Source organism: Myotis nattereri (genome assembly GCF_964212035.1).
Source record: "Myotis nattereri genome assembly, chromosome: 16".
Taxonomy (NCBI): domain Eukaryota; kingdom Metazoa; phylum Chordata; class Mammalia; order Chiroptera; family Vespertilionidae; genus Myotis; species Myotis nattereri.
The window spans coordinates 22,607,067-22,635,021 of record NC_138091.1 but is presented as its reverse complement, the minus strand read 5'-3'; the positions used below and the strand labels follow the sequence as shown (position 1 = coordinate 22,635,021).

At 43.5% G+C, this 27,955-nt stretch overlaps 1 protein-coding gene and 1 pseudogene across 2 annotated transcripts in view; one reads left to right on the top strand and one right to left on the bottom strand.

The window, feature by feature from the left end:
- Positions 1 to 27,955, top strand: part of VPS53 (VPS53 subunit of GARP complex) — a 150,873-nt gene that overhangs the window by 107,035 nt on the left and 15,883 nt on the right. Inside the window, exons 16-19 of the mRNA XM_081109366.1 lie at positions 3,678 to 3,760; positions 5,210 to 5,288; positions 22,295 to 22,443; positions 26,873 to 26,942. Coding sequence (XP_080965492.1) covers positions 3,678 to 3,760; positions 5,210 to 5,288; positions 22,295 to 22,443; positions 26,873 to 26,942 — 381 coding nt within the window. The remainder of the gene's footprint in view (positions 1 to 3,677; positions 3,761 to 5,209; positions 5,289 to 22,294; positions 22,444 to 26,872; positions 26,943 to 27,955) is intronic.
- On the bottom strand, positions 6,606 to 7,844 carry LOC308532566 (small ribosomal subunit protein eS1-like; annotated as a pseudogene). Its single transcript has 3 exons — positions 7,825 to 7,844; positions 7,223 to 7,506; positions 6,606 to 6,991 (listed from the first exon to the last, which is right to left on the bottom strand). The product of its transcript is annotated as a small ribosomal subunit protein eS1-like (transcript).

Below are 27,955 nucleotides of genomic sequence, written 5' to 3'. Positions count from 1 at the left end.
CGGATTGTCAGCGTAGCTATCGGGACGGAGGCCTGGCCGCTGAGCTGGCAGCAGGGTAGAGGTTCCAGTGGCTTTTCATGGGGGAGCCAACCTGGATAAGTCCTGCTGGTCAGAGATGGGACAGGGGAACATCGGTGAGAACATGAGCCACAGTGGATGGAAACAGCAAATATTATTCTATCTGTTTGATTATAATGATTTTTTAAAAATTTATTTCTCACATTTGAAGATCCTAAGAAACCGTGGGAATGAATTAAAGAGTGGCAAATAAAGGGGACATTCTTGTCCTGCCTTTCCTAGCTGACTTGTACCTCAGGATAACCAAATAGTGGACAATGGGAAGTACCTCTTTATAGCCGAATTTTAGTTAATGAAGAAGAAAAGATAGAATTAGAATTTTTTTAATGTTTTTATTGATTTCAGAGAGAGGAAAGGAGAGGGAGAGAAATAGAAACATCGATGAGCCCTAGCCAGTTTGGCTCAGTGGATAGAGTGTCAGCCTGCAGACTGAAGGGTCCCGGGTTCAATTCCCAGTCAAGGGCACATGCCAGGGTTTCGGGCATGATCCCTGGTGGGGGACATGCAGGAGGCAGCAGATCAATGATTGATTCTCTTTCATCATTGATGTTTCTATCTCTCCCTCTCCCTTCCTTGATTAAAAAAATATCAATGAAAATATTTTTTTTAAAAAGAAACATAGATGAGAGAAACATGGATCTGCTGCCTCCTGTACAACCCTCACTGGGGATCGATCCCGAAACCCAGGCATGTGCCCTGACCAGTAATCAAACTGTGACCTTTTGGTTCATGGGACAATACTCACTGGCCGGACTGGAATATCATTGTTTACACTTCCCAGTGGAATAATGGATTTGGGCATTGACCATCTATGGCTACTGATACTACAAAAGGAGAGACAGGCAAACATCATGCACTGCCCTGCTGGTGTAGTTCAGTGGTGGAGCACTGAACTATGAACCAGGAGGTCACAGTCTATTCCCGGTCAGGGCACATGCCCGGGTTGTAGGCTGGATCTCCACTAGGAGGCATGCAGGAGGCAACCAATCAATGATTCTCTCATCATTGATGTTTCTATTCCTCTTTCCCTCTCCCTTTCTTTCTCTGAAATATATTAAAAAGACTATTAAAAAAAAAAATCCGAGCAATAAAATTTTATAAACAATGCCAAGCCCTTGCCGGTTTGGCTCAGTGGATAGAGCATTGGCCCGCTGACCTGGATTCAGTTCTGGTCAAGGGCACGTATCTTGATTACCAGCTCGATCCCCAGCCCTGATCAGGGTGCTTGTGGGTGGCAACCAATTGATGTCTCTCTCTCACATCAATGTTTCTCTCTCTGTCTCTTCCCCTCCCTTTCACTCTCTCAAAAAAAAAAAAAAAAAGGAAAAATATCCTCCAGTGAGGATTAACAACAAAAGCCAATAATGTATCAATATTGGTTCATGAATTGTTACACTTTTACACTTAATATTTGCATGGGGTATTTCATTCATTCATTAACCCATTCATTCAGGAGATCTTTATGAAGCAAGTGCTGTGGTTGATGTTAATTAACAGTGGTGAACAAAGTAGCTAAGTTTCTTTCTGTCATGGAACTTAGAACTGATGGAAGACCCCAGGTAATAAATATGTAACTTCAGTTTTGTGGTAAGTGCTAAGAAGGAAACAGGTGTCGCAGTGCTAGTGAGGGAGCTGCCTACAGAAGTAGAGGGGACAGAGGGCCTGTTCTGGGGCCGTTGGCTGGGCAGCGTCCCTGCACCAAAAGGTTGCTGCTTAGATTCCCGGTCAGAGCATATGCCCAGGTTGCAGGCTCAGTGCCCAGCAAGGGGTGTGCAGGAGGCAGCTCATCCACTCTGATATCGATGTTTCTCTTTCTCTTTTCCTCTCCCTTCCTCTTTCTCTAAAAATATTTATTTAAAATAGAGAGAAGAGCCTCTCTGAGAAGTGACATTGAAGCAGAGACCTGAGGGTTGGGAAGGAGACTGCCCAGTGAGAAGCTGGGGGAGGGAGAGCGGGGTGCTAGGCAGTGTTTCAGAGAGAGGAAGTAGGAAGTTGGAAGGCCCTGACGGGGAACAGACTTTGGTATTTCCAAAACTTTAACTGGTCAATGTAATTGAACCCAAGCCAGCAAGGGGGGAAGCTGGATGTGGCAGGAGAGAGAGACAGGACCCAAAGCAGGGTTAGAAGTTTGGATTCATTTTCAGTGTGGTAGGCAGAGGCTGCTGGCGAGTTTAAGCATTGTAAGCCTGCACCATAATTTGTTTTATCAGTCCCTTGTAAATATACGTGTAGATTGTTTCCAGTTTTTCAATAACAAATAGCATTAGAAAGTGAGCTTTATGAGAACGGAATCTTATTGTTTTGTTCATTGAATAACTCCATTACTCTTTTACAGAGCCTGGTACAAAATGAGCTTTCAGTAAATATTGGTTGAGTTCATGAATGCTGCAAAGAATACTTGCATATCTTTGTACATTGTCCTCATTATTTCATTAAAGTACTTTCCTAGATCTGAAATTGCTGGCTTGAAGGTTGTATATACTTAATTTTTTGCTTTTTAAATAAATTGCTTTCCAAAAAGCTTACACTAATTTATGCACCCCTAAGAGCATTTTTTAAATTTAAGGCAGCACATTCGTTAGTTTGTGTAATAAATAGGTCTGGGAGTGCTCGGTGAATCAGTTTCTGGGATGGTTGGAGATATTTACAATTCCGGGTCAGTTATATTTTTTTTCGAGGCGCTGGGAGCATGGCCAGGGTTTTTCTCTTAGGCTGTAGACTGCTGACGGCAGAGACTCTGCTTCTTTGCTTCACCTCAGTATCCCCAACACCTTAACCCCGTGGGTGGTGTGTAGGAGCACTCAGTGAAGACTTTAATACTGATTTTGTTGCCACCCACCACCAGAGGTTTCCAATGTTGGGGAGTGAGCCTGCAGTGGATGAGTAGTGAGTATCCTAAAAACCAGGGTCTTTTTTCAAATTAGTGAAATGGCTCTGGCCAGTGTGTCTCATTGGTTGGAGCGTTGTCCCATGCACCGAAGGATCGCGGGTTTGATTCTGTCAGGGTACATGCCCGGGTTGCGGGTTCAATTTCCAGTTGGGGAGCATCTAGCATCCAAGAAACAACCAATCAATCTCTCTCTTTCTTTCTTTCTTTCTTTCTTTCTTTCTTTCTTTCTTTCTTTCTTTCTTTCTTTCTTTCTTTCTTTCTTTCTTCCCTTTCCTCCCCTCCCCGCCCCTCCCTTCCCCTCCTCCTTCCTTCCCTCCCTCTCTCCCTCCCCCCCCCTCTCTCTCTTTCCCTACCTTTCTCTCTAAAATCAATAAGAACTTATCCTCACGTGAGGATTAAAAATAATCAGTGAAATAAATTGTCAGAGTGTCATAAGAGACAATTACAACCCAGTGCTCAAGGGCACAGGGCCTAGAGGATTTACTTCCTGGTCCCTCCGCTTACTGTCTTGGTTGGGTCACCCTCCATTTCCTCATCTGTAACATGGGGATAGGAATAGAGTCTTCCTCCTAGGGTTGTGCGAATGCAATGAGTCAATGCAGGAAAAGGGCCTGGAATTATGCTTGAATCATCAAACTCAGTCCATGTTAAGTGTTCTTATTACGGTCTTATTTGGATAATCATTAAGCATGTTTTTCTTTTCTAACAGCTGGAAGAAAAACTCAAAGAAAAAGTTGATGTAAGTCTGACTGAACGAATCAATCTGACTGGAGAAATGGACACATTCAGCACGTATGTACCTCGCACACACTTGCTCATGGTCTGCCCTGCACAGAGCGGCATGTCTCAGGCTAGGGGCCTTAGGCCACTGCAGAGCCTTCGAGGCTTCCAGGGCCTTCTGATGGATCGGGGTCATCCTCCACCAGCCACCAAGAAGAACCATGAGGAGCTGGTGCGGCTGCGTCCCATTCTGTCTCCTCAGATAGAACCGTTATTAGCGTCTAGGTTTATATTGTTTCACTATTAGAATAGCAAAAAGAATGCCCCCTTGGACATCCCTGAGGGAAGGTCAGATCCAAGGCCTCCTATCTGCCTCCTAAATCCACAGGGGGCCAGCCCCACCTCCAGTGTCTTAGAATATAAAGCAGCGCCCAGCCGGTTTGGCTCGGGATAGAGTGTCGGCCTGCGGACTGAAGGGTCCCAGGTTCTGTTCTCATAAAGGGCAGCTACCTCGGTTGCAGGTTCCATCCTTGGCCCTGGTTGGACGCATGGGAGGCAACCAATCGATGTGTCTCTCACATTGATGTTTCTCTTTTTCTGTCTCTTCCCCCCACCCCCCTCCACTCTCTCTAAAAAAAACAATGGGAAAATATCCTCGGGTGAGGATTAACAAACAAACAAAAAATTGTAATACAATATAAAACAGTGATTTTCAACCTTTTATCTCCTGGCACACATAAACTAATTACTAAATTTTTGCAGCACACCAAACAATATATATATATATATATATTTTTTGCTGATCTGACAAAAAAGTAGGTATAATTTTGATTTATTTACACCAGAAGGCTAGTGTTGGCTGTTGTCATTTTTTTTAATTTGCCAATCTAAGGGAAAAGAGGTCAGTGTCCCTGGCTACATAGTCAGGTATTGCATGTTTTAAAAATCTTGCAGCGCACCAGTGTGCTATGGCACACTGATTGGAAATATCTGGTATACACTGTAAGCAGCCAGGTTTTAGCTGTGTGTGTGTGTGTGTGTTTGGGTTGGGGGAGGTGGGGTGTCTGTCCAACAAGTTCAAACTGAAAAGCCTTCTCGAAGTAGTTCTTTCCCTGGTGTTTCTTAGCAGTATTTTTTTCGTGGTCATTACATGAGATTGGGATAGGCTGAGCTTTCTCATCACCACTTTTTGAGGAAAAATTAAAGTTTTCTTAAGTCGTTTCCTCTCCTTTTACTTTTGGAGGTAGAAGTGAAGAGAGATTCTGGGTGCAGCGAATAGGAAGAATTTTGTGTCCTCAGTGAGGACACACCTAGATAAGACCGGGACATGCAGCAAGAATGAAGAAAGAGCCAGTGTTCCTCGTCACTGATTCCCTTTTGAAGTGAAACTCGAGTGTACTGAGTTTCTGATGAAATGATGAATCTCATTTTACACGGGTGCCTAAAACATTTGGGAGGGCTGTGTCATTTAAAAAGTCCTCTTTTGGAAAGTTTTGACCTACGAATTTGTTTGACTTGCAGTGTCATCTCGAACAGCATCCAGTTGTTGGTTCAGGACCTGGATGCTGCCTGTGACCCGGCCCTGACTGCCATGAGCAAGGTAAGGGTTTGGGAAGTTGCTTCCCAGACATCCAAGGGTGACCCCAGATGGTTTCTATCAGCTCTTGCTTGGAACGTCTTCAAGCTCTTCAGTGCTTAGAGCAGGGGTCCTCAAACTTTTTAAACAGGGGGCCAGTTCACTGTCCCTCAGACCATTGGAGGGCCGGACTATAGTTTAAAAAAAAACTATGAACAAATTCCTATGCACACTGCACATAGCTTATTTTGAAGTAAAAAAACAAAACGGGAACAAATACAATATTTGTATTTGCATGTGGCCCGTGGGCCGTAGTTTGAGGACCCCTGGCTTAGAGTATCAGTCTGGAGGAGAATGGAGGACCTCAAGGAGTCTCCCAAAGTGCTCATTTTATCTTATACCTTAGGTCCATCTCTTGTCCTTTTTAAAAAAAAATATATATATATATATATATATATATATATTTTATTGATTTCAGAGAGGAAGGGAGATGGGTGGGGGGAGAGAGAGAGAGAGAGAGAGAGAGAGGAACTTCAGTGATGAGAGAGAATCATTGATTGGCTGCCTCCTTCATGCCCCCTACTGGGGATTGAACCTGCAACCTGGACATGTGCCCTTGGCGGGAATCAAACCCGGGACCCTTCAGTCCGCAGGCCAATGCTCTATCCACTGAGCAAAACCAGCTAGGGCCCATCTCTTGTCCTTTGAGAACAAGACGGGGAGCAGATGGGTTTGGTAAGTCTAAAGGAGATGTTAACTTTGGTTAGCATCTGATACGTGCTGATGAAAACTTTAAGTGGTCTCACCAGAATGGGTGCTTTTGTTAGTAACTTCTGGCTCATCTTCATTGTTGCCCACTGAGAGGATTTTCTCATTCTTTCTGAGCTCTGGTGCCCATGCAGGATTGTTTAATCAGGTTGTGGACCCTGGTGTTCTGTTACCTTAGCTGCCCATCAGTTAGTTCTCAGCCCTCCTTTGACACCTACCACATGCTGCCTTGTGTTGCTATTTGGCTTTTATGTACCTGTGTCTTTCTTCCTAAAGGGATTTAAATTCCTTAATGCATGGACCATATAGAACATAGAAGACTCATGTTTGTTGATTAATTGAGTTGGAACAGGCAATTCTTTATTGATTTATAAGTCAAATAACATTAAGCTATCCACTGTAGAACCTTCTAGAGCTGGGGTCAGCAAACTGCAGCCTGTGGGCCAAATTAGGCCCACTGCCTGTTTTTGTAAATAAAGTTTGTTTTTGTAATCACAAATAGGATTTCTTATTTGTCACCATTAAGTCCGAATTTTAAACAGATTTTTGAATTAGAGGCTCAAATCCATCAGCTCATTCAGCTTTCCTGTCTCCATCCCCAGTAGCGTTTACAGAACTGCTACCTTCACCATGAAGCTCCATGAGTTTCCCCAATTCAAACTTGGGCTTCTTCAGCATTGACTTTTCTAACAAAGACATCATGGAGCAGATTAATGAACTGGCAAGACTTTTCCAGTGTTCTCTGGAATCACTTTATTGACCACTTCTTTCAAGTCATTTGTCTGCACCTCTTGGGTCATGATTTCCATCATCATCTTCCAGATTTGGTGGGCCTGTTCATGCTGAGCACAGGAGGCCTTCCAAATCTGATTCTTGCGTTTTTTAGTAAAACCAACACAGAATAGACGAAGCAAATAACCATCAGTAGTCTTGACATCAACATGAGCTTCAATCATGGTCTACCTTTTTTTTTTATCCTCACCCGAGGATATGTTTTTATTGATTTGAGAGAGAAAGGAATAGGAGAAAGAGAAACATCGACGTGAGGAACATCAATCGGTTGCCTCCCGTATGAGCCCTGAACAGGGATTGAACCCACAACCTAGGTATGAACCCTGACTAGAATGAACCCACAACCTTTTGGTGCAGGACAATGCTCCAACCAACGGAGCCACCCAGCCAGGGCTGGTCTGCCGTTCTTTGACATGGAGTACATTTAGTGTCCATGGTAAGATCATGCCAAGGAAATTAGGCAAATTTTTGTCCTGAACATTCTTAGCTTGAATTTTCTAAATGGAACTGCATCATTCTGCGTTTCAGATAGGCTCACTTCAAAAACACAACCCCTGAGACCATTAGATAGAATTTTGTTCCTTAAGGTCTCGTGACGAGTACTTTTCCAATATTTCTTATACTGAACATAGCTGGTACTTTCTCATCATACCAATCTTGCTTGAAAAATGGATCGACCTCTCTAGCCAATTTGGCTCAGTGGATAGAGCATCAGCCCATACATTGAAGGGTCCCAGGTTCAGTTCTGGTCAAGGGCATATACCTCAGTTGCAGGCGTGATCCCTGGCCCTGGTCGGGGCGTGTGCAGGAGGCAACCAGTCGATGTGTCTCTCTCACATTGAAGTGTCTCTCTCACATCGATGTTTCTCTTTCTCTCCCCCTCCCTTCCACTCTCTCTAAAACTCAATGGGAAAATATCCTCGGATGAGGATTAACAGAAAAAGAAAATGTATTAACCTCTTTCTTCTTGGCTCCCTTTTTGTCACCTTTTGTAAGTCACTTGTTCTTGCCGATTGCCATGGTGCTGCTCAGAGAGCCGAAAGGTGCAAATAAAGTCTTAAATAAAGGTGTACAGTGGGGCCTTGACTTACGAGTGTCCTGACTAACGAGTTTTTCGAGATACGAGCCGTCTCTCAGCCGATTTTTTGCTTTGAGTTGTGAGCTAAAATTCGGGTTACGAGCCAGCTTCAGATACCCCACCGCTAGTTGGCGCAGTGAACGTCACAGTGAACGCCACATCAGCCCAGCATCACATGTCTGACTCGTTCACTTTTTGATTTGACATACGAGTAATTTGAGTTACGAGCTCCGTCACGGAACGAATTAAACTCGTAAGTCAAGGCCCCACTGTACATAAAGTTTTATTGGAACATAGCCATACTCATCTATCTATACAGGGTGGGCCAAAATTAGGTTTACAGTTGTTTGTTTGGAAAAATATACAGTAATTAATAAATAATAATACAAGAATAAAGTCTGGTGGTGGGTGAGAAGAGATCAGCCAAAGAACTTGTATGTATATATGTATAACCCAAGGCCTGGGGTGTAGGTGAGGATGGGGGTGGGCTAGAGGGGTCAAAGGGAGGAGAATCAACTCTGTGTTTCACATACAACGGCAAACCTACTCTTGCCCCACCCTGTATATTGTCTGTGGCTGCTTTTTGGCTACAAGGGCAGAATTAAGTAATTGCAACTGAGACCATATGGCTCGCAAAGCCTAAAATATTTACAATCTGGCCCTTTACAGAAAAAGTTTGCCAATGCCTATTTTAGTCTTAGACTCTTGTAGCATTCTTACAGATTCTGGAGAAAGAACTTCTCTGGGGTATACTGGTCAGTAGCAGACTGAGCGCAGTGGAAAGAACACTGGCTTTGGAGTCAGACAGGCCTAACTCCCCTCATTTTTCCTCGGGGGGGGGGGGAGGGCGGGGGCAGGGTGTTGAGCAAATGACTTAACCTCTCAGGGCCCAAGTTACCTTCTCTGTATGAGAAGTCAGGCATCTGCTTCCGGCGCTGTGAGGAGGGAGCACAAAGGGAGTGACTGACCCGGTGCCAGCAGATGCTAGCCCTCTCTCCCTCTTGTCAGGAGGAATGGCTGTGTCATGAGGTTTTGTTAGCAGACATTTGGTCTGAATTTGGTTTTGTAGTAGATTGTAAATATTTAACAAAAATAGGATTAAACCCGAAGCTTAGACTTCAGGGTTTTATGAAGCTAAGTGGGGAGTCCTGAAAAGCTGATGTCACAGCTTTTCTATTCAAAAGGTGGATCCTCTCGCCAATCCTGGCAATGTGCATTTCCAGTATTCTCAGTGTTTACAAGCAGACAACTCTGAGCAGGCAGGTTGAGGCTCACCCATTTTCTTAAAGGAACGTGGCTCTAAAGATCCATTTTGTGGGTTCATCCCTGGCTGCTGGTGAACACTCACTGTATCCTGAGCATGATCTGTTCCAGCTGCCATCTCTCCTGAACTGCCACACACTGTAGATCGGAATGCAGCTGGTGAAAGAACTTTTACATTTTCCAAAGAAGAGGGGATTTTTTTTTCTTTTAGTAAAACAACAGTTGTAGGGGATTTAACACTCCAGGTGTTGCTTATATGAACTTGTCAGTTCACTAGGTGGGTTTCCCTCAAGCCCCCTGCCCCTAGCCCTACTGCTCATTTCTCCCCCAGACCCACACCAGCAAATACTAACAGAGACCATACCTCCCGAATCTTTTGTTTATATCATAGGAAAACCACAGGCTTGGGAACGCAGCGGCTGGGAGGCTATGGCTCTTTGTCTGAGTCTTCTGGAGTTCTAGCAAAATGAAATCCATGTGATGAAAATGACTAGATATAAACAAGCCAAGTGGTCAGAGTGATTCAACATACAGCCTGTTATTGGTGCCTGCATCCTGTTTTGTGTAGTTTCTTCTAGGATTTTAAAAAACTTTTGTTTGGTAATCATGCTTATTACTATCTCTGATTCCATCATTTTTGCTGCTAATTGAACAGTTCAAATCAGACTCTACCCAGCACGGTGCTGGGAGTTGCAAAGCTTGGAAAGATATACTAGTAGATCTTATCTCAAGGTTCTGAGATTCCAGAAGGTGTGGGGCAAGAGATGTGTGAGATGAGAGGGATGCCCAAATAACTGCAATACAGTACCGTAAGAAAATCAGTACCATAGAAAAGCACAAAAATATTCCCTCTTTCAAAGAGGGGAGAGTTTATATCCCGATGGGGAGATAAGAGCCTTTGTAAGGAAGTGGCATTTGAAATAGGCCATGAAGGATGGTGCAGTTTTGAACTAACTTGTGATTAGGAGAGCATTTGAACAGGGTGACAGTATGAACAAAGGTTTGTAAAGTGAGGAAAATCAGAACTTTGTCAAAATTGCCACCTTTAGAATTCCACAGGGTACTCTGTACTTGCACTTACAAGGGAAACCTGCCCTCAAGAAGTTTATATTCAGGGGAGGGGGTACTTAGAATAACTGGTGCTGTAAATAAATGTACTTTATAAGCCTTGGCTGGGTAGCTCAGTCGGTTCGAGCATTGTCCCAATATGCCAAGGTTGCAGGTTCGATCCCTAGTCAGGATACATACAAGAAACAAACAATGAATGCATAAGTAAGTGAACAACAAATTGATGTTTCTCTCTCTTAAATAAATTTAAAAAAATTTTAAGTTTAAAAGAAATGTATTTTATAAATGATAAGAAAGAGAGTTTTGGGCTTACCAAAGTAGAGTGGAGGTGTTGGATGATACTGAGTTTGACAAGATGGATTGAGCCAAACAATTTAGTTACGTCATTCTCCTGAGGGGACACCTGATTCTCATTGAAGGCACCCTGTGACCTTCTCATTGGTTAGCATGTAGGGCTTTCATTATTTGTCCCTTCCCTACTTTGTTAGTTCTGCAACTCCTGTGTATATACCTAAATACAGTCTCCAGGCCACTTTCACGTCCCTGAATGCATTGTTTTTTTGTGGTTTCCATCCCTTTTCTCATTCTGTTCTTTCTAGAATTCTCTTCCCACTATTGTCTGCCTCGTGAGCACGTCCTTTAAGAAATGTCTGCCCCCCTTTAAAAATTGAGGTGTAATTCACCCTTTTAAAGTCTATAATTCAGTGTTCACAGGGCCATCCATCCACCACTGTCTAATTCCAGAATGTCTTTACTACACCAAAAGGAAACCCTATTCTATTATCAGTCACGCCCTGTTTCCCTGACAATCACTAATCTACTTTCTGTCTCTATGGATTTGCCTATTCTGGACATTTCACATAAATGAAGTCATACAGTATGTGGCTTTTGTGACTGGCTTCCTTCACTTGGTCTAATGTTTCCAATGTTCATTCATGGGATAGTATGTATCAGTACTTCGTACCTTTTTGTGGCTGAATAATATTCCACTGTATGATTATACCACATTTGGTGTATCCATTCATCAGTCACTGGACATTTGGGTGTGTCCACATTTTAATTATTATGACTAATGCTATGAATATTCATGTATAAGTTTTTGTGTGAATATATGTTCCCAGTTCTCTTGCATATATTATATCTAAGAGTGAAACTGCTGGGTCATGTGATGCTCTATGTTTAACATTTGGAGGCATTACCAAAGTGACTGCACCATTTTGCATTCCTACCAGCAGTGTATGAGGGCTCTCAGTTTTCCACAACCTCACCAACACTATTTTTTAAAATTATAGCCATTATAATAGTGAAGTGGTATCTCATTGTGCTTTCAATTTGTATTTGTATTTTCCTGATGACTAAGAAGTTGAGCACCTTTCATATACTTATTGGCCATTTGTATATCTTCTTTGAAGAAATGTCTATTCAAATCCTTTGCCCATTTTTTTTTCTTTTTTTAACATGATCTGGGATACTTTTCTAATTCAGCTTTTTTCTAATTCAGTGGAGGGGATGGGAGGAGGTGAAGCAGGGGAAGTACCTCCTGACACCTTGCCAATGCCAGGAGCCCAAAACCTGGGTGCCTTAGAGACCAAGAAGTGAGAGATGGCCGAGGGGATGGGCAGGTGGCTGTAGGGTGCAAAGGAACTCAGAGGGAGGTTTCTAGGAACTAGTGAGAGCTGGATACACACCCTGCAGGCGCACATTGCTATTTATGGCTGCCTCGGCTGATTCTAGCCTGATACACAGCACGGAAGTGGGGTAGGAGGGGAGGAAGGAAAAGAGAAACAGAGAGGGAGAGAGACAGAGAGAGATAGAGACAGAAGGAGGAAGGGAGAGAGAAACAAAGACAGAGATAGGGACATAGCAGATGTAAGAGTGACTGAGAGAGAAGGAGGGGGAGAAAGATAAAGATAGAGATACTTTGCCCATTTTTAAATTAGGTGGTTTGCTATTGTTGAGTTGTAAAAATTCTTTAAAAGTCTGAGACTAGACCACTAATTGAAATATGATTTGCAAATATGTTTTTTTTTCCTATGGCTTGTCTTTTCACTTTTTTGTTCATGACCTTTGAAGCACTGAAGTTTTTCATTTTGACAAAGTCCAATTTATCTATTTTATTCTTTTGATACTTGTGCTTTTGGTGCCACATCTAAGACACCATTGCATAATCCAAAATTACATTTTCTTCTAAGCATTTTATAGTTTTAGCTCTTACATTTAGGCCTTCTATCCACTTTGAGTTAATTTTTGTATATGGTGTGAGGCAAGGATTTAACGTCTTTCTTTTGCATATATACATCTAGCTTTCCTAGTACCATTTGTTGAAAAGACTTTTCTTTACCCTTTAGACACTCCTATTGAAAATCAGTTGACCATAGATATATGAGTTTACTTCTGGACAGTCAGGTCTATCCCTTTGATCTATATGTCTGTACTTAGGCCAGTACTATACTGCTTTGTAGAAAGCTTTGAAATCAGAAGTGTGAGTCCTCTACCTTTGTTCCTTCTCGAGATTGTTTTGGCTCTTTTAAGTCTCTTGCAGTGTCATCATGTTTTGTCTTACCAGAGTGTCTCTCTCTCAAGACACCACAGTATATAGACTACCTCTCTATTTTGTTATACAATTATTTTTCCATTTCCGCCTCCCCTATTAAGCTTTGCACAACTTGAAGCTTATTCCATTTTGGGTCTACATAGCATAGCATAGTCCTTGCTTAACAGTAGTACAGTAAGTCCTCACTTAATGTTGCTACTTTAAATGAAAGGACATATAATGAAACCAGTCTTACCATAAGCTAATTGATATAAACAAGAGTTAAGTTCCCACTGCATTATAACAAAACGACACGGAATGACACAATGTTCTTTGAGGACTTGCTGTACTCCCTGAATGACTTTGAAGCTGAAGAAGGCAGGAAGAAGAAAGAACTACTAGTAAAGTTTGTAGACACCCATTTGACCAAAGGATGGCGGCAACAGAAAAGATGGGTAACTGTACTGAACAGATTGAGCTGTGTGGAGCTGGTGGGCTAGAGCAGGAGACTTGAGTCTTATAGGAAGCGGCAGGATCGTGGGCCCTGGGGTCTTTAGGTGCATACATATGAGTGCTGTTGAGGAGGATGTGATGCTCCTCGATGGTACTAACAGCAGGGCTTCTTACTTCATTAAGTGGCATCTGGCGCTGACTGAAGAAAGGTCAGAATCAGGAAATGCCCACACCCACCTATTCGCTCCCCCAGGTGTGGGCAAGAGCCCTGCTGCTGGAAAAGGAGAGGAAAACACAGAAGGGCAAAGTTAGTAGAAAACATACGCACAAATGGCCTTAAGCAGGCCAGGCCCATGGGGAGGAAGTGAAATATGAGAGTTTAGTGGTTCCTCTGAAATTGTAACTTTGAGATTATAGTAGTGTTGCTGAAAAGTGATGTTAAAAATTACCTTTTAGACTACTTTTCCCTCCCATATTGCTTTATTTTCTTAGATAGGCTCTGTGAGATGATAGGAAGTTAAGTCACTTGTCCATGATCTCTTAGCCAGCAGGTGGCAGAACCAGAATTCAAACTCAGGTCTCTCTGCAGGATTGCACCATATCATACATACAGTATAGGAGTAAGTCATTTTGGAATATGTGGAAACTGAGGCAAGGCAGCTTAAGTGATTTGCTCAAAAGTGGAGGAGCAGTAAGTCCGTGTGTGCCCAGTACTACTAGGTTCACAGGAGTGTTCATGCTTCCTTGATTATGAGCTCTTCAAACATTCCCACGCATCCTGGTAGATATTTGTCTTCAGCTTTTCTTGGTCTGACACCATGACTTCCCTACAGGGAAGAAAACAGGTTGAGCAGCCAGCCCAAGTATCCCAGTCTGCTTTGTATATTTCTTCCTGAATATTCAAGAGTAATTATCATCGAGTGTGTTTATTTAGTTGTTTTGTTTTGTTTTTTCATAATATACCCAAAGCCGTAAAGCTTTATAATAGTGAAGCAAGAAATAAAATCAAGTCTCCTGATTCTTAAAAAAGGGAGTTGTTTGAAGTGTTTTGTGGAAATAGGAAGAGTTCTGTTTTTTAAATGTAAGTTCCATAAATCTTTAGAAATCAGTATGACTAAATATGGCCTTACAGGTAGAATTTTTATTTTTTTTAATTTATGGCTTTCTTTAAAGCAGGGGTGGGGAACATTCAGCCCGTGGGCCATATAAGGCCCACGAAATCATTTGGTCTGCCCTGCCAAGGCATTAGGGGTGAGTTAATTAGATGTTTGACCAAATATAGCAGGCTAATTTTTAAGTTGATAATTTTGAATGGCCTGGGAATGATGTTATAAATGTCCAAATGGCCCTTGTCATAAAAATGGTTCCTCACCCCTGCTTTAAAGGGACCGTTGGGCCCCTCACTATGTCCTTTTTCCTAGAGCTGAACACATCATTGGTTGAAAGAATCTAGTCTCTAAAGTCAAACACACTTAGCTTTTTGCTCATTAGTGGTAGTTTTAGAAAAAAACAGAAAGAAGAAACTGAACAAATTAAATATTCTTACAGTCTAGTATGTAATTTCTATTAGATTTCAAGATTGTGAACATGTACTAATTTAGAAGGTGGTGTTACTATCCCCCAAAGACATTCTGAAATAGCTAGAACAGTCCTCAAATCTGTTCTTTTTTTCCTCAGTCATTAAAATGTAGATCTATTTCAGGAGGCCCACGGAACCGCATGGTTAAGAAATCCTCCAGTTCACTTTCCACCCTCAATCCAGGCATACCTTCCCTTTTCATAGGAGAGAGTTTTTTCATTATGGCCAAAGCAAGTCACTTTCATTATAGAAAATACAAATTTTTAAAAAGAAGAAGATTTAAATCACCCATAATTCCAATTAGTGGATATATTTTAGTCTTTTTTACAAATATATATATATATATATATATATATATATATATATATATTAATATATATTTAATTGATTTTTTACAGAGAGGAAGGGCGGGGGATAGAGAGTTAGAAACATCGATGAGAGAGAAACATCGATCAGCTGCCTCCTGCACGCCCCCCACTGGGGATGTGCCTGCAACCAAGGCACACACCCTTGACCGAACCGAACCTGGGACCCCCGAATCCGCAGGCCAACTCTCTGTCCGCTGAGCCAAACCGGATAGGCGACAAATATATATTTTTAAATAAGTTCATACTTTACATACTATTTTATGACCTGATTTTCTCATTTAACAGGTCTTAATACTTTTTTGTCATTTAATCTAGAACTTCAATATTATTGCATAGTATTCCATGGTTATTGTTAAAACCATAACAATAGTTTATGTTTGCTATGGAGTTTAATACATGCCAAGCACTATGTTAAGAACATTTCATGCATTATCTTTTAATAACTCTATGGATTTTAGATATTATTATTATCCCAATTTTATAGCTGAGAAAACTGCGGCTCAGAGAGGTTAGGTTAACTTGCCAAAGACACACTTAGCAGGTTGCACAGAATATAACTCATGACTGGCGGACTTTGAATTTCCTCATTTTAAGTGCTGTGATCTACTCCTTCCCTTAAAATCTATGTAATTAACTTGCTTTTGATAGGTTTTTAAGTTATTTTCTAGTTTTCACATTTACCAGTATAAACAGTCTGGCAATGGACAACCTTGTGTATATGTATGTGTGTGTATTTTTTTCTAAACATTCATAATTATTAACGTCAGATTAATTCCCTTAAAGGGAATTGTAGAAATCAAAGCTATGTAAAATGCTAAGATTTTTGATAGGTGTTTTCAAATTGCTTTTAAGAATTCACCTTTCCATTGGCCCAGCAGTGAGTGGAAAAAAGAAATATATATAGCCCGGTCAGTGTTGCTCAGTGGTTGAGCGTTGATCTATGAACCAGGAGGTCATGGTTCGATTCCCAGTCAGGGCACATCCCTGGGTTGCGGGCTCCACTATGGGGCGTGCAGGAGGCAGCCAGTCAATGATTTTCTGTCATCATTGATGTTCCTATCTCTCTCTGCCTCTCCTTTCCTCTCTGAGATCAATTAAAAAAAAAAAATTTGTGCAAGGGGCTCAGCCCCCGCCGCCTCTGGCAGCTGCCTTGGCCCCCACCCGCCGCAGTGGCTGCCTCTGCCTCAGCCCCTGTTGCCACGGCTTTGTCCGAAAGGTTGTCCAGAAGGATATCTGGTCTAATTCGCATATTATGCTTTTATTATATATATATATATATATATATATATATATATATATATATGGAGAGAGAGAGAGAGAGAGAGAGAGAGAGAGAGAGAGAAGAGAGAGTTTTTGTTACTCCACTTTCTGGGTCTTTATTTGTCCCTTGGAGTTTGACCAAAGAGGTGAGAGAGTCCTTCCTCATGCTCTGCGCCACCATCACCACTTGCACATCATCTACATATGTACAACCTCCTGCTACATGTAGATTTTGCTTGCTCCAGGTCCTTCAGCTAATGCCAAGTTCATTTAGGGTGGTCACACTTCTTTTGGAAACCAACATGGTAAAATGGAAAGAACATGGACTTTGGAGTTAGATAAAACAATTTCTAATCTCAGCCCTGCTAACTTCCCAGTTATGCTTAATTAGGCAAGTCATTTATTGTCCTCTAGCCTATCTTATCATCTATAAAGTAGGAGTAATACCTCTTTAGCTGCATTATTATAAGCAATAAGTTCATGTGAAAATGGCAATCATGATGCTTGGTATGTAACAGGTGGTCGAAAATATTCCTTCTCCCTTTTTATTTCCCATACTAGAGGCCCAGTGCACAAAATTCATGCACTTGGGACAGGGGGTGCCCTCAGCCTGGCCTGTACCCTCTCACAGTCTGGGAGCCCTTGGGGGATGTCTGACTGCCACAGAGGTGGGAGAGGCTCCCACCACCGCCACTGCCCTCACCAGCTGTGAGCCCAGCTTCTGACTGAGCGGTGCTCCCCCTCTGGGAGCGCACTGACCACCAGGGGGCAGCTCCTGCAGTGAGCGTCTGCCCCCTGGTGGTCAGTGTGCATCATAGCAACTGGTCGTTCCGCCATTCGGTTGATTTGTATATTATTCTTTTATTATATAGGATAGTATTTGGTCTACTGCTGTCCATGCAAAAGGCACCTATAAATATAGCAGATGCTTGTTGTATGAGTAAGAGTAACCCAGACAAGCACTAAAGTGTGCCTGCGTGTGTGTGTGTATGTGTGTGTGTGTGCATGTGCATGTTTGTGTGTGGCAGTTGCTTGGGCCAGTGTCTAAACTCTAACACTAGATTCCTATTGCCTGAAATGTTCCCATAATCCAAATGTCTGAGTCTGTGCTCTCTATGTCTCTAGTCCCATGATCAAAATGAATAGGTGGAAACTTGAATTTTAAGTTGAGTAATATTTGAGGAGACCTCTCAGTTGAGGAGACGTCTTTCCAATCTTTATATAGCCATAGAGAAAGCTAAGCTTCATGATAAGCTAGTTGGGAGCTCTGTTTTCTAATGAGTGGATTGGTCAGAATTCTCTGCTACCATAGGCTCTTAATAGGAAGTGATTATCTCCCCAACCTTCCTGTGACAACCTGTGAAAGTGTCAGCATTAACCACATACTCGTTCCTCGAGCAGAAGAAACCATGGGCAGCGGTGATGTCTGGGCCCCACAACCTCTCCCTGTGGCTACATGCGGGATCCTGAAGGCTCTAGCATTGTTACCTTGGTCGTTTCCTTGCTTATGTTTCTATCAACCCTACATCTTAGTTTCTACTTCTTTGCAAACTGTTTTCCTTGTGGTTTATATAGTGTCAGTAGTATTCTATGCCACCCCAGACCCTAACAAAAAGCACAAAAGGAGCCCTAGCCAGTTTAGCTCAATGGAAAGAGCATCAGCCTGCAGACTGAAGGGTCCCGAGTTCAATTCTGTTCAAGGGCATGTACTTCGGTTGCAGGCTAGCTCCCGAGCCCTGGTCGGGGAGCCTGCAGGAGGCAACCAATCAGTGTGTCTCTCCCCCTCCCTTCCACTCTTTCTAAAAATCAATGGAAAAATATCCTAGGGTGAGGATTAATAAGAAAAAAACACACAAGAAAGCTTTAAGTATGGAGAGGTACATTTTAAATGTCAGGTGCCACATTCACCGGAAAATTGGGAGTCTTATTTCTATGGATGCCTTTTCATGATGTTTGTTCTTCCAATGTAAGCTGCTCTTCTTCCTCTCTCTCTCTCTCTCTCTCTCTCTCTCTCTCTCTCTCTCTCTCTCTCTCTCTCTCTCTGAAAGAGTACTTTGCTTGACCGCTATATATTTCATTAGTTTTTTGTGGTTGTTTTTTTTTTTTTTGAGAAACTGGGTTTACCTTGAACTAAGGCCCAGTAAATGGTTTTATTTGTAATTGCTTTTTAGTAAGTATCTAGGTAGCACCCTGGTGTAGTACTTGGTCTTTAGACAGATCTGGGTTGTCCCCACCATTTACCAGCTGTGTAACTTTGGGCAAGTCACCTAACGTCTTTGAGTTTTCTCATTTATAAGATTGTGAGGAGAGCTATATGAGATCATGTATGAATAGTAAATGAGATGATGTGTACAAAGTGCCAGGAAAAGCGACCTGCACATAGTAGGTCTAATGCAGGTGTCTTGGGACATTCAAGTTACAACCCCAAACCCAAGCCTTCCAGGCTGGATGATGGTAAGCATTAACCATCTGAGGCAATAACTAGACTGAATCACTGTGAACTATATCTTACAATTTAAAAATAAAATAGGCCCTGGACGGTTTGGCTCAGTAGATGGAGCATCGGCCTGGGGACTGAATGGTCCCAGGTTCGATTCCGGTCAAGGGCATGTACCTTGGTTGCGGGCACATCCCCAGTAGGAGGCGTGCAGGAGGCAGCTGATCAATGTTTCTCTCTCATCGATGTTTCTAACTCTCTATCCCTTTCCCTTCTTCTCTGTAAAAAATCAATAAAATATATTTTAAAAAAAAATAAAAATAAAATAGAAAACAGGATGATAACTTTCTTTGTTCTCCAGTACTTTAGGGTGTTTCAGTACTTCATTATTAAGCTGACTTAAATTTAAAATCATGAATCCACTTGACTTTTGCTAATACTTCTGTTACCTTGACCAGTGGCATCATAACTGGCTAAAGTATTAAAGCAAATTAGATCTTTTCACATGTATTCCAAATGCAGACACTGACATGGCCAGTGGTGATCAAGAGAAGTTAGCTCGCCCTGGCCAGTGTGGCTCAGTTGGTTGAGCATCGTCATCCTGTCACACATTTGATCCCTGGTTAGGGCAACATACCCACGTTGCGGGTTTGATCCCTGGTCGAGGTGGGTATGGGAAGCAATTGATCGATGTATCTGTCTGTCTGTCTCTCTCTCCTTTTTCCTCTCCCTCTCCCTCTCCCTTTCTCTCTAAAATCAATAAAACATATTTTTAAAAAGATTTTTAAAAAGAGAGAAGTTAGTTCACCAGCAGGAACTTGAAGTCCCACATCCCATGTCCCCGGCTCTGTCTTGCTTCAGAGTTGCTTTGAAACCAATGACAGGGCATGTCACCACCTTCTTTTGTGGTCTTCTATTAATGGAGAACCGTAATATTTAGACAATTGTTTATTCACTTTTTGAGATGTTGAAATAAAAAATGCTGCCCACTTGGAAAACAGTAGTCATTGCTGCGGAAGCGCTTCATGTCGCTTGGAGGGTATCAGGCTCCTTTCCCAGTTGCCGTGTTTACCTGAGTGTTCTGCTCCCGGTGTTGCTGCAGCGCTGGGGAGACAAGGTGAAGTGTAGACACGGACAGTTCCTGTCAGTGTTGGCCTCGCTCCATGAGCTCATTTAGTCGCCTGGCATGCCATTGTTGGGATGGATCGAATCTCTAACATCAGATGGAAAAGGAAGCCTCTTGAAAGATCGAAGAGAATGAAGGAAATATTACACATAACCAACGCATTAGAATATAAAGTCAGTTCATACTAGACTTTCCATTTTTGCTCCAGTGTTTGTTTCTAATTTCTCCCCAGTAAAAAATTAGAAACCTTCTATATCCGGAGCCTCACTGTGAAAACCTGCTCAAGACCTATTGTCTCTGGGCTTTGGTTTTCTTACCTGTAAAACGAAGGTGGAGGTTCCTTCCTGCTTTTGTATGGTTCTTTGTTTATACGTATCTGAAGCTTTTAGAAGGTAAATATCTGCTGATTTAAAGAAACATCAAGACAAAACATGTCACTTGAGCTTCCCAGGAGCTGGGGAATCATCTGTGTACAGTACGCTTCCTTTAAACACTTTCTCTCCGTATTGAATTTTTCCTCTCCCCAAGAGCTCTATAAAAACAGTGCTTTCTTGCCAGAGACATCAAGGCCTCAGAACTACTGCCCTCCTTCTATGAACACATTATATGGTTTGCGTTTGGCTTAGGATCTTTTCACAGACAGCCCAGCTCCATTCCGAGAGGCTGACTCAGCAGTTCCTCCAGCACATTCCCAATGTCGTCGTCGGGATTGGAGGCCACCCCCGCCAGCCTCCGGTCAGGCGATGCTGCCTCCCTTCTCCTGTGCGGACCCACCGGGAAGAGCCACTACAGCATCACTTCCTTCTCCATTTTGTTTATTTAAAATATATATACATATATTTATATTTTATTTCAGAGAGGAAGGGAGAGGGAGAAGGAGAGAGACAGAAACATCAATGATGAGAGAGAATCATTGATCGGCTCCGCCTGCACACCCCCTAGAGCAGCGCTTCTCAACCTGTGGATCGCAACCCCTTTGGCGGTCGAATGACACTTTCACAGGGGTCGCCTCAGACCGTCCTGCATATCAGATATTTACATTACGATTCATAACAGTAGCAACATTACAGTGATGAAGTAGCAATGAAAATAATCTTATGGTTGGGGGTCACAACATGAGGAACTGTATTTAAAGGGCCAGGAGGTTGAGAACCACTGCCCTAGGGGGATCGAGCCTGTAACCCGGGCATGTGCTCTTGATGGGAATCTAACCGGGACCCTTCAGTCTGCAGGCCAATACTCTATCCACTGAGCCAAACCAGCTAGAGCTCTTCTTCCATCTTATTGTAGATGTTTTCCCTGCTTCTCCTCAGGTTGTCGGGGCTTGAGCAGAGCAGGTCTCATTTTGTCCACAGCCTGATTAGGACCACCTCAGTCCTCTCAGTGACCGCCTCTCTCCCGCCCTTGCTATCCACACAGGCCCTGGGCCTTTCCTGCCTGTTCCCGTCACTGTCTTGCCCTCTGACCTGCTCTCGGGTTGCCAGGGAGCCCTCTCCTTTTCTTTGGTTGCAATCCCAGCATAACCCCAAAGGTTTAGGAGAAAGAATCTGGATGTGTTATTGTGGAAAATGTCTCTGATACACATCACATATCATTTCTGGTTTTTCCTTCTTTTAAAACTCCTGTCCGACTGGTGCCACTCAGTTGGTTGAGCATCATCCCATGCACCAAAAGGTGGTGGGTTTGATTTTCAGTCAGGATGCATACCCAATTTGTGGGTTTGATCCCCAGTTGGGGTGCATATGGGAGGCAACCAATCAATGTGATATTTCTTCTCTCTCTCTCTCTCTCTCTCTCTCTCTCTCTCTCTCTCTCTCTCTCTCTCTCTCTCTCTGTTAATTTTAAGAACTTCTCCCAGTTTGTTTGAGAGAAAGGCATAAGTTAACTCTCATCCCAGCACCTTTCTGGCCTCCCAGGCCCCCAATCTGCACAGAGGTGGATGTACCTCCCCTCCCTCCCACAATCCCCTCTGGTGGAACATCTGACAGAAGAATAGGATCCAGGCCACCTGCCTGGTGCGGGTTTCTAGCCACTTAGATGGGAAGGGAGGCTGCTTCAAGCATGAGGGGGACAGGGATGGAAAAGATGCCCGAGTCACACCTCGCTGTCAAAGATAAGGTGGGCGAACTTGTTTTGATTCACAGTCCACTACCAACCTGGTAAGACATGTTCCCCGAAACAAAATGGCAGCCGTGATAGCAAGCTGTGGCCTCATTTCCACTCCCGGGCCCCTTCCCTGGGAACAGGTAAGGCTGTCCTCCTGTGAGGCATCTAAAGGCTTGTCCTGTCCTGTCTTTGTTTTCAGATGCAGTGGCAGAACGTGGAGCACGTTGGTGACCAGAGCCCCTATGTCACCTCTGTCATTCTTCACATTAAGCAGAACGTGCCCATCATCCGTGACAACCTGGCTTCAACACGGAAATACTTCACTCAGTTCTGCATTAAATTTGCAAAGTAAGTCCTGGAGCATTCTCATCACTGGGTTATTTGGGGCCATGCTCATGATCCAGGTGTCCCCACCTCCAGCCAGGGCTTATTCTGGTTGCGGCAGGCAAACTAATTTTTTTGTACCCAAAAGAAGCATAGTAATAAATCCACTAAAGTCATAGATAACAGGAACAGCAATGTGATCACCAACCACGTCAAGGCAAATAGAAATGCGATGAGGGGATCCTGTTATTTGGAATTATGTGGAAATAACTATGTCCCCACCCCACGGTTTGAATAATTAAAATTCTTTTTCAGTGATTTCATATATACATTTTGTCTCCCCAATGAGATTATAAGCTTTTTAAGGGTAGGAACCATCAGTTCTGTTTCTTTTGACTCTTCTCTTCCTCCCTCATAGTAGCTATTACTGTGGCTCCAGAATTCATCCACTTGTGGATGTCCTGGAGTCCAGGGAAGGTACTAGAAATTAGGACGGGAGAGTCAGGGAGCAAGCACTGAGCTGATGTCTTCCTACCGCATCCTGGGGTGCGGCCATTTCGGCTTGGTGTGTTGAAGCAGGGAAAGAGTTTAGTCAGCTTCTGGCTGTAGCGCTATTTCCCCCGAGACCAAATAATGTAGAGGGTCAGTGCCTCCTCTGACCAATTATCAAACAAGCACTTTGGCAAACTCCTCAGGAAAGGGCTTCAGGAAGGTCAGCCCAGTCCAAGCTACTGTATTTGGGTTGTTCTCATCCAAGTCCCGAAGGATGATTTAGAACTCCAAGTTTCTGTCCTCCCCAAATATCTCCCTGTTTGTATTCAATTAAGGCTTTTCTTCTCCCTCACAAATAAATCCCTAAGGAACAACAATTATGGAGTGGCTATGGCGTCAGCTTCAGTTTCCAGTTTGTCAAGAAAAGATCGAGTGGCCTCTCCAGGGAGGCGTTAATGTTTGCAGTATGGCGACGGACCGGGATTGACATTGCCTTCGCTCTCCGGGCGCTCATTACTGTGTGTTGAAAGTATGGCTGATAAATCATATGGTGACACTCCCCATAGCCCCTGGTAGAAACAGTATATCTGTGAACATTTACTGTGGCCAAAATCTCCAGTGTGGTCGCACGGGGTCTGATTGAGCTAACGTCGAGTGAATTTACTCGGCTGGTCCCGGCACCAGCCTCATTCTCTCAGAGCCCTTTCATTTTATTACTAAGCCCATCCTGGGTGAGCTGGGAATAGGATGCCCATCGCTCACATCTGGAAAAGTTTAACCTGTGATCTAGAAAATGGCTTTCTGATTTAATCTGTGGTACCCTCTCATCCTTCTAGAATCCCAGTGGAAGATTAGAAATCTCAGAGGTGAGGGTTTCCCCAGCCAAGACCAATAGCTGCCACCTCACCCCGCCCCCCCTCCAGGGGATGGAGAAGCGCTTAGCAGTTACCCACCCCATTGCTGGTACTTTTCCTTAAAAAATATGTTCCTGGTCTCCCTATTTTCCTCACCCAACCCAGTAGACTAGCAGACAGAGCTAGTTCAAGGGTACAGCTGAAGCCTGCTCTAGTGTAAGGTGACATCGGTTGTATACCACGTGTACCATTGCAATTAGTCACGGATTCGGTCTCACTTTCTTATTTGGCCTGGCTCTGGTTTGAAGAATCCCTTCTAAATAGTCCCTATTTTCCCTCCTGATCAGCTATCTCTGGAGTTTAAGTTCCTTTCCCTTTAACTTCCTTTCCTCTCCCATCAATGCAAAGCTATGATGTTTTCTTTTGCCTCCATTTGGTCTCTGCAGCAACAGCCTTTCCTGGTTAGACATCGAGATCACCCCCCTGAGTCCTAGGTTTGGCTCAGTGGCTAGAGCGTTGGCCTGAAGACTGAAAGGGTCCCAGGTTCAGTTCTGGACAAGGGCATGTGCCTGGGTTGCGGGCTCAATCCCCAGTAGGGGACATGCAGGAGGCAGCCAATCAGTGATTCTCTCTAATCATTGATGTTTCTATCACTCTGTCCCTCTCCCTTCTTCTCTGAAATCAATAAAAATGTATTTTTTTAAAAAAAGAAGAAAAGCCCTGGCTGGTTTGGCTCAGTGGATAAGAGCGTTGGCCTGCGGACTGAAGGGTCCCAGGTTCGATTCTGGCCAAGGGCGCATGGCTAGGTTGAGGGCTCGATCCCCAGTGGGGGGCGTGCAGGAGGCAGCCGATCAATGATTCTCTCTCATCATTGATGTTTCTATCTCTCTCTCCCTCTCCCTTTCTCTCTAAAATCAATAAAAATATATTAAGAAGAAGAAGAAGAAGAGGAAGAAAAAAGATCACCCCCTTGATTGAAACTACTCAGTGACTTCTTGTCCGCTAAGCTGATTCTCCTCTGTTCAGTTATGGAGATAATAAGACAAATCTCTTTATAGTCATTGGGAGGCTGAACTAAGAAGTCAGGCGTAAACTTCCTGATAGAGTGCTAGTGCCAAGCTGACATTAAAAAAGTGGTAGCTGCTATCATTACTATTTAGTATTTATTCAGCATGCATTCAGTGAAGTACCTGCTATGACTCAGTCACAGAATTAAGTGCTTTGACTTGATAGACTCTGTCCCTATTTTCATTTGCCTTACAATCAAGTAGAGGGAAACAGACATGTGAGCAAATGAAGTAGGTTAGATGTTAGATGAGAGGTCTGTGGACTCTAGATATGGTAGAAAGAATATAGTGACTGAGGAAAGGCTTTATAGAAGACATGTCCTTGAGCAGAGTCCGGGAGACGTATGTGCACTGACCCACAAGGCCGTGGGGAAGCGCGTTCCAGGCAGAGGGGATGGTGTAAGCAACGGCACAGAGGCATCACGTAGCCCACAGGACCATGGGATCTGCAGGGAGTTCAGCCAGTCGAAGCGTAGGGTGCTGAGCATGATGAGTTTGGAGACAGAGAGTCTAGACAACCAGGAAGGCCTTGTCTGCAACCGTACAAGAGTTTTGATCAGAGGAAGGTCTTGAAAATATTTGCATTTGAAATAAATCCCTTTGGTAGAAGTGGATTAGAAAGGATGAGGCTGAAGGCTGGGAGACCAGTTAGGAAACAATGGAAAGAGCTCCAGTGAGAAAGAGCAGCAGCATCGGGAGTGGTCGGAGGGGTGGATGTGGGAGTTTAGGGAAGAGCTGGTAGCTGATTGGATATTGGGGTTGAGAGCAGGGGAGCTGTCTCGGTAGCTCTCGGTTTCTGACTTGGGTGAGTGGGTAAATGAGATCCAGTCTGCTGAGCCTGGATTCTGGGACCGGGCTGTGTCGTGGATGTGCTGGGGTTGAGGTGTCACTGGGCCATTCCAGTGGGATGTCCGGTAAGTCATTAGATACTAAGCAGGCACAAGCGTACAGGAAAAGATGCAGAGAGATCAGAGAGGAAGGAAGTCACACGTCTGAGAGCAGCATTTAAAGAGTGAGAAGAGAGGTGCTAGCCAGCCTTTGTCTTGACCTACAAATCCTGCTTTGTTGCCATTGGGCCTCCTTTGGTCATGGGCCCTATGACACCTCCAGCTCTGTCACTCTGGACCTAGCCTTGATTATAGGCATTTGTAGTTCGCACACTTTCCATTCTGTACCAGCACAACCAGCTTTCCCTACTCAGGCCTCTATAATTTTTTGTTAAAAGCCCCCCTGACCTATTAAAGTTTCATTGTCTTTTTCCCCAAACAAGCATCATTATTAGTTCACTTGACCCAGGTTGCCCTTCAATCCCCAGTCAGTTGGGGGAGATCATATATAGTCTATTCCTGATCTGGCAGTTATTCCCCTAACAATTACTTTCTGTTTTTATATTTAAGCCATAACTACCTCATGTATATGTCACTCTCATATCTGTTGGGATGTTTTCAGTTACTGGTAATAGAAGCTCTGACTCGAACTGATGCATACAGAAGGTAACCTTTCTATTCCATATAAATGCAAGGATGATTGGTTCAGTGGTTCAGCAATGTCATTAAGGACCAGCTTCTTTACCCTACTCTGCTCTCCTTGGGATTGGCTTCATCTTCAGAATGGTGGCAAAATGGCTGCTTTCATAAACAAATACAAGAATACCCTAAAGAAGGAGAGAGTCTTGCCTCAGCCATGCAGTAAAATCCTTCCCTCCAGTCTGATTGGGCCTGCTTAGAGCATGTTTCCATCTCAGGACCAACAACAGTTACCAAGGGGATCCCACACTCTGACTGACTGGGCTCACTAGAATTCAGCTCTGTAGTTTAGGAGGGATCAACTTTCCCCTGGCATCCCAAGGCCATGTGTACCTAAATACAACCAGGGCTGTGGCTGGGAAGGAAAAGAAAGCAGTGGATGCTGGTAGGCCACAGACTTGTCTCCTTGGTTTCTCAGTTCCCTGATGGAAGGAAGTGGTGCCTTGAATTTTTTTTCTACAGTTTTTACAGAAGACAGAATAAGCCTAATTTGTCACTTCTTTTTTATCTACAGCTCCTTCATTCCCAAGTTCATCACCCACCTCTTCAAGTGCAAGCCAATTAGCATGGTGGGAGCAGAACAGGTGAGATGAAATTGGTGTAGGGTCTTTCTTTATGGCTTTGGTCGTAGATCCAACACATATCTTCCTAGTACAGATCTGCTCTGGAGAAATGAAATTGCTGATTTTCCCTAATTGGGCATTGATGGCTTAATTCAGTCATCTGTTTATTTTAAAAACTAAAGGCCTAGTGCACGAAAAACTAGTGCACGAAATTCGTGTACTGGAGGGGGGTTGTCCCACAGCCCAGCCTGCACCCTCTCCAATCTGGGACCCCTCGGGGGATGTCCAACTGCTGGTTTAGGCCTGATCCCACAGTCGGACATCCCTCTCACAATCCGGGACTGCTGGCTCCCAACTACTCACCTGCCTGATTGCCCCTAACTGCTTCTACCTGCCAGCCTGATCACCCCATAACCACTTCCCTGCTGGCCTGGTCTCCCCTAACTGCCCTTCCCTGCCAGCCATCTTGTGACGACATGGAGGCGGCCATCTTGTGACCACATGAGCATGGCCATATTGTGACCACATGGGGCGGCCATCTTGTGTGAGGGCATGATGGTCAATTTGCATATTACCTCTTTATTGTATAGGCTTTTTGTTGAGCACCTACCAAGTACCCAGGCATTGTTCTAGGTACAGGGTTAATGCCACAGTGAACAAGACAGAAAAGATCGCCCTAACTGGTTTGGCTCAGTGGATAGAGCGTCAGCCTGCGGACTCAAGGGTCCCAGGTTCGATTCCCGTCAAGAGCATGTACCTTGGTTGCGGGCACATCTCCAGTAGGGAGTGTGCAGGAGTCAGCTGATCGATGTTTCTCTCTCATCAATGTTTCTCTCTCATCGATGTTTTTAACTCTATCCCTCTCCTTTCCTCTCTGTAAAAAAATCAATAAAATTAAAAAAAAAAAGACAGAAAGATCTCACCTTTATGATATTTACATTCTAGTAAGAAAAGACAGATAATGTACAGTTTAACAAGAAATTAGAAGGTAAGTATGCTAAAGTGTATAAAACTAAGTTATGTGAAAGAATATC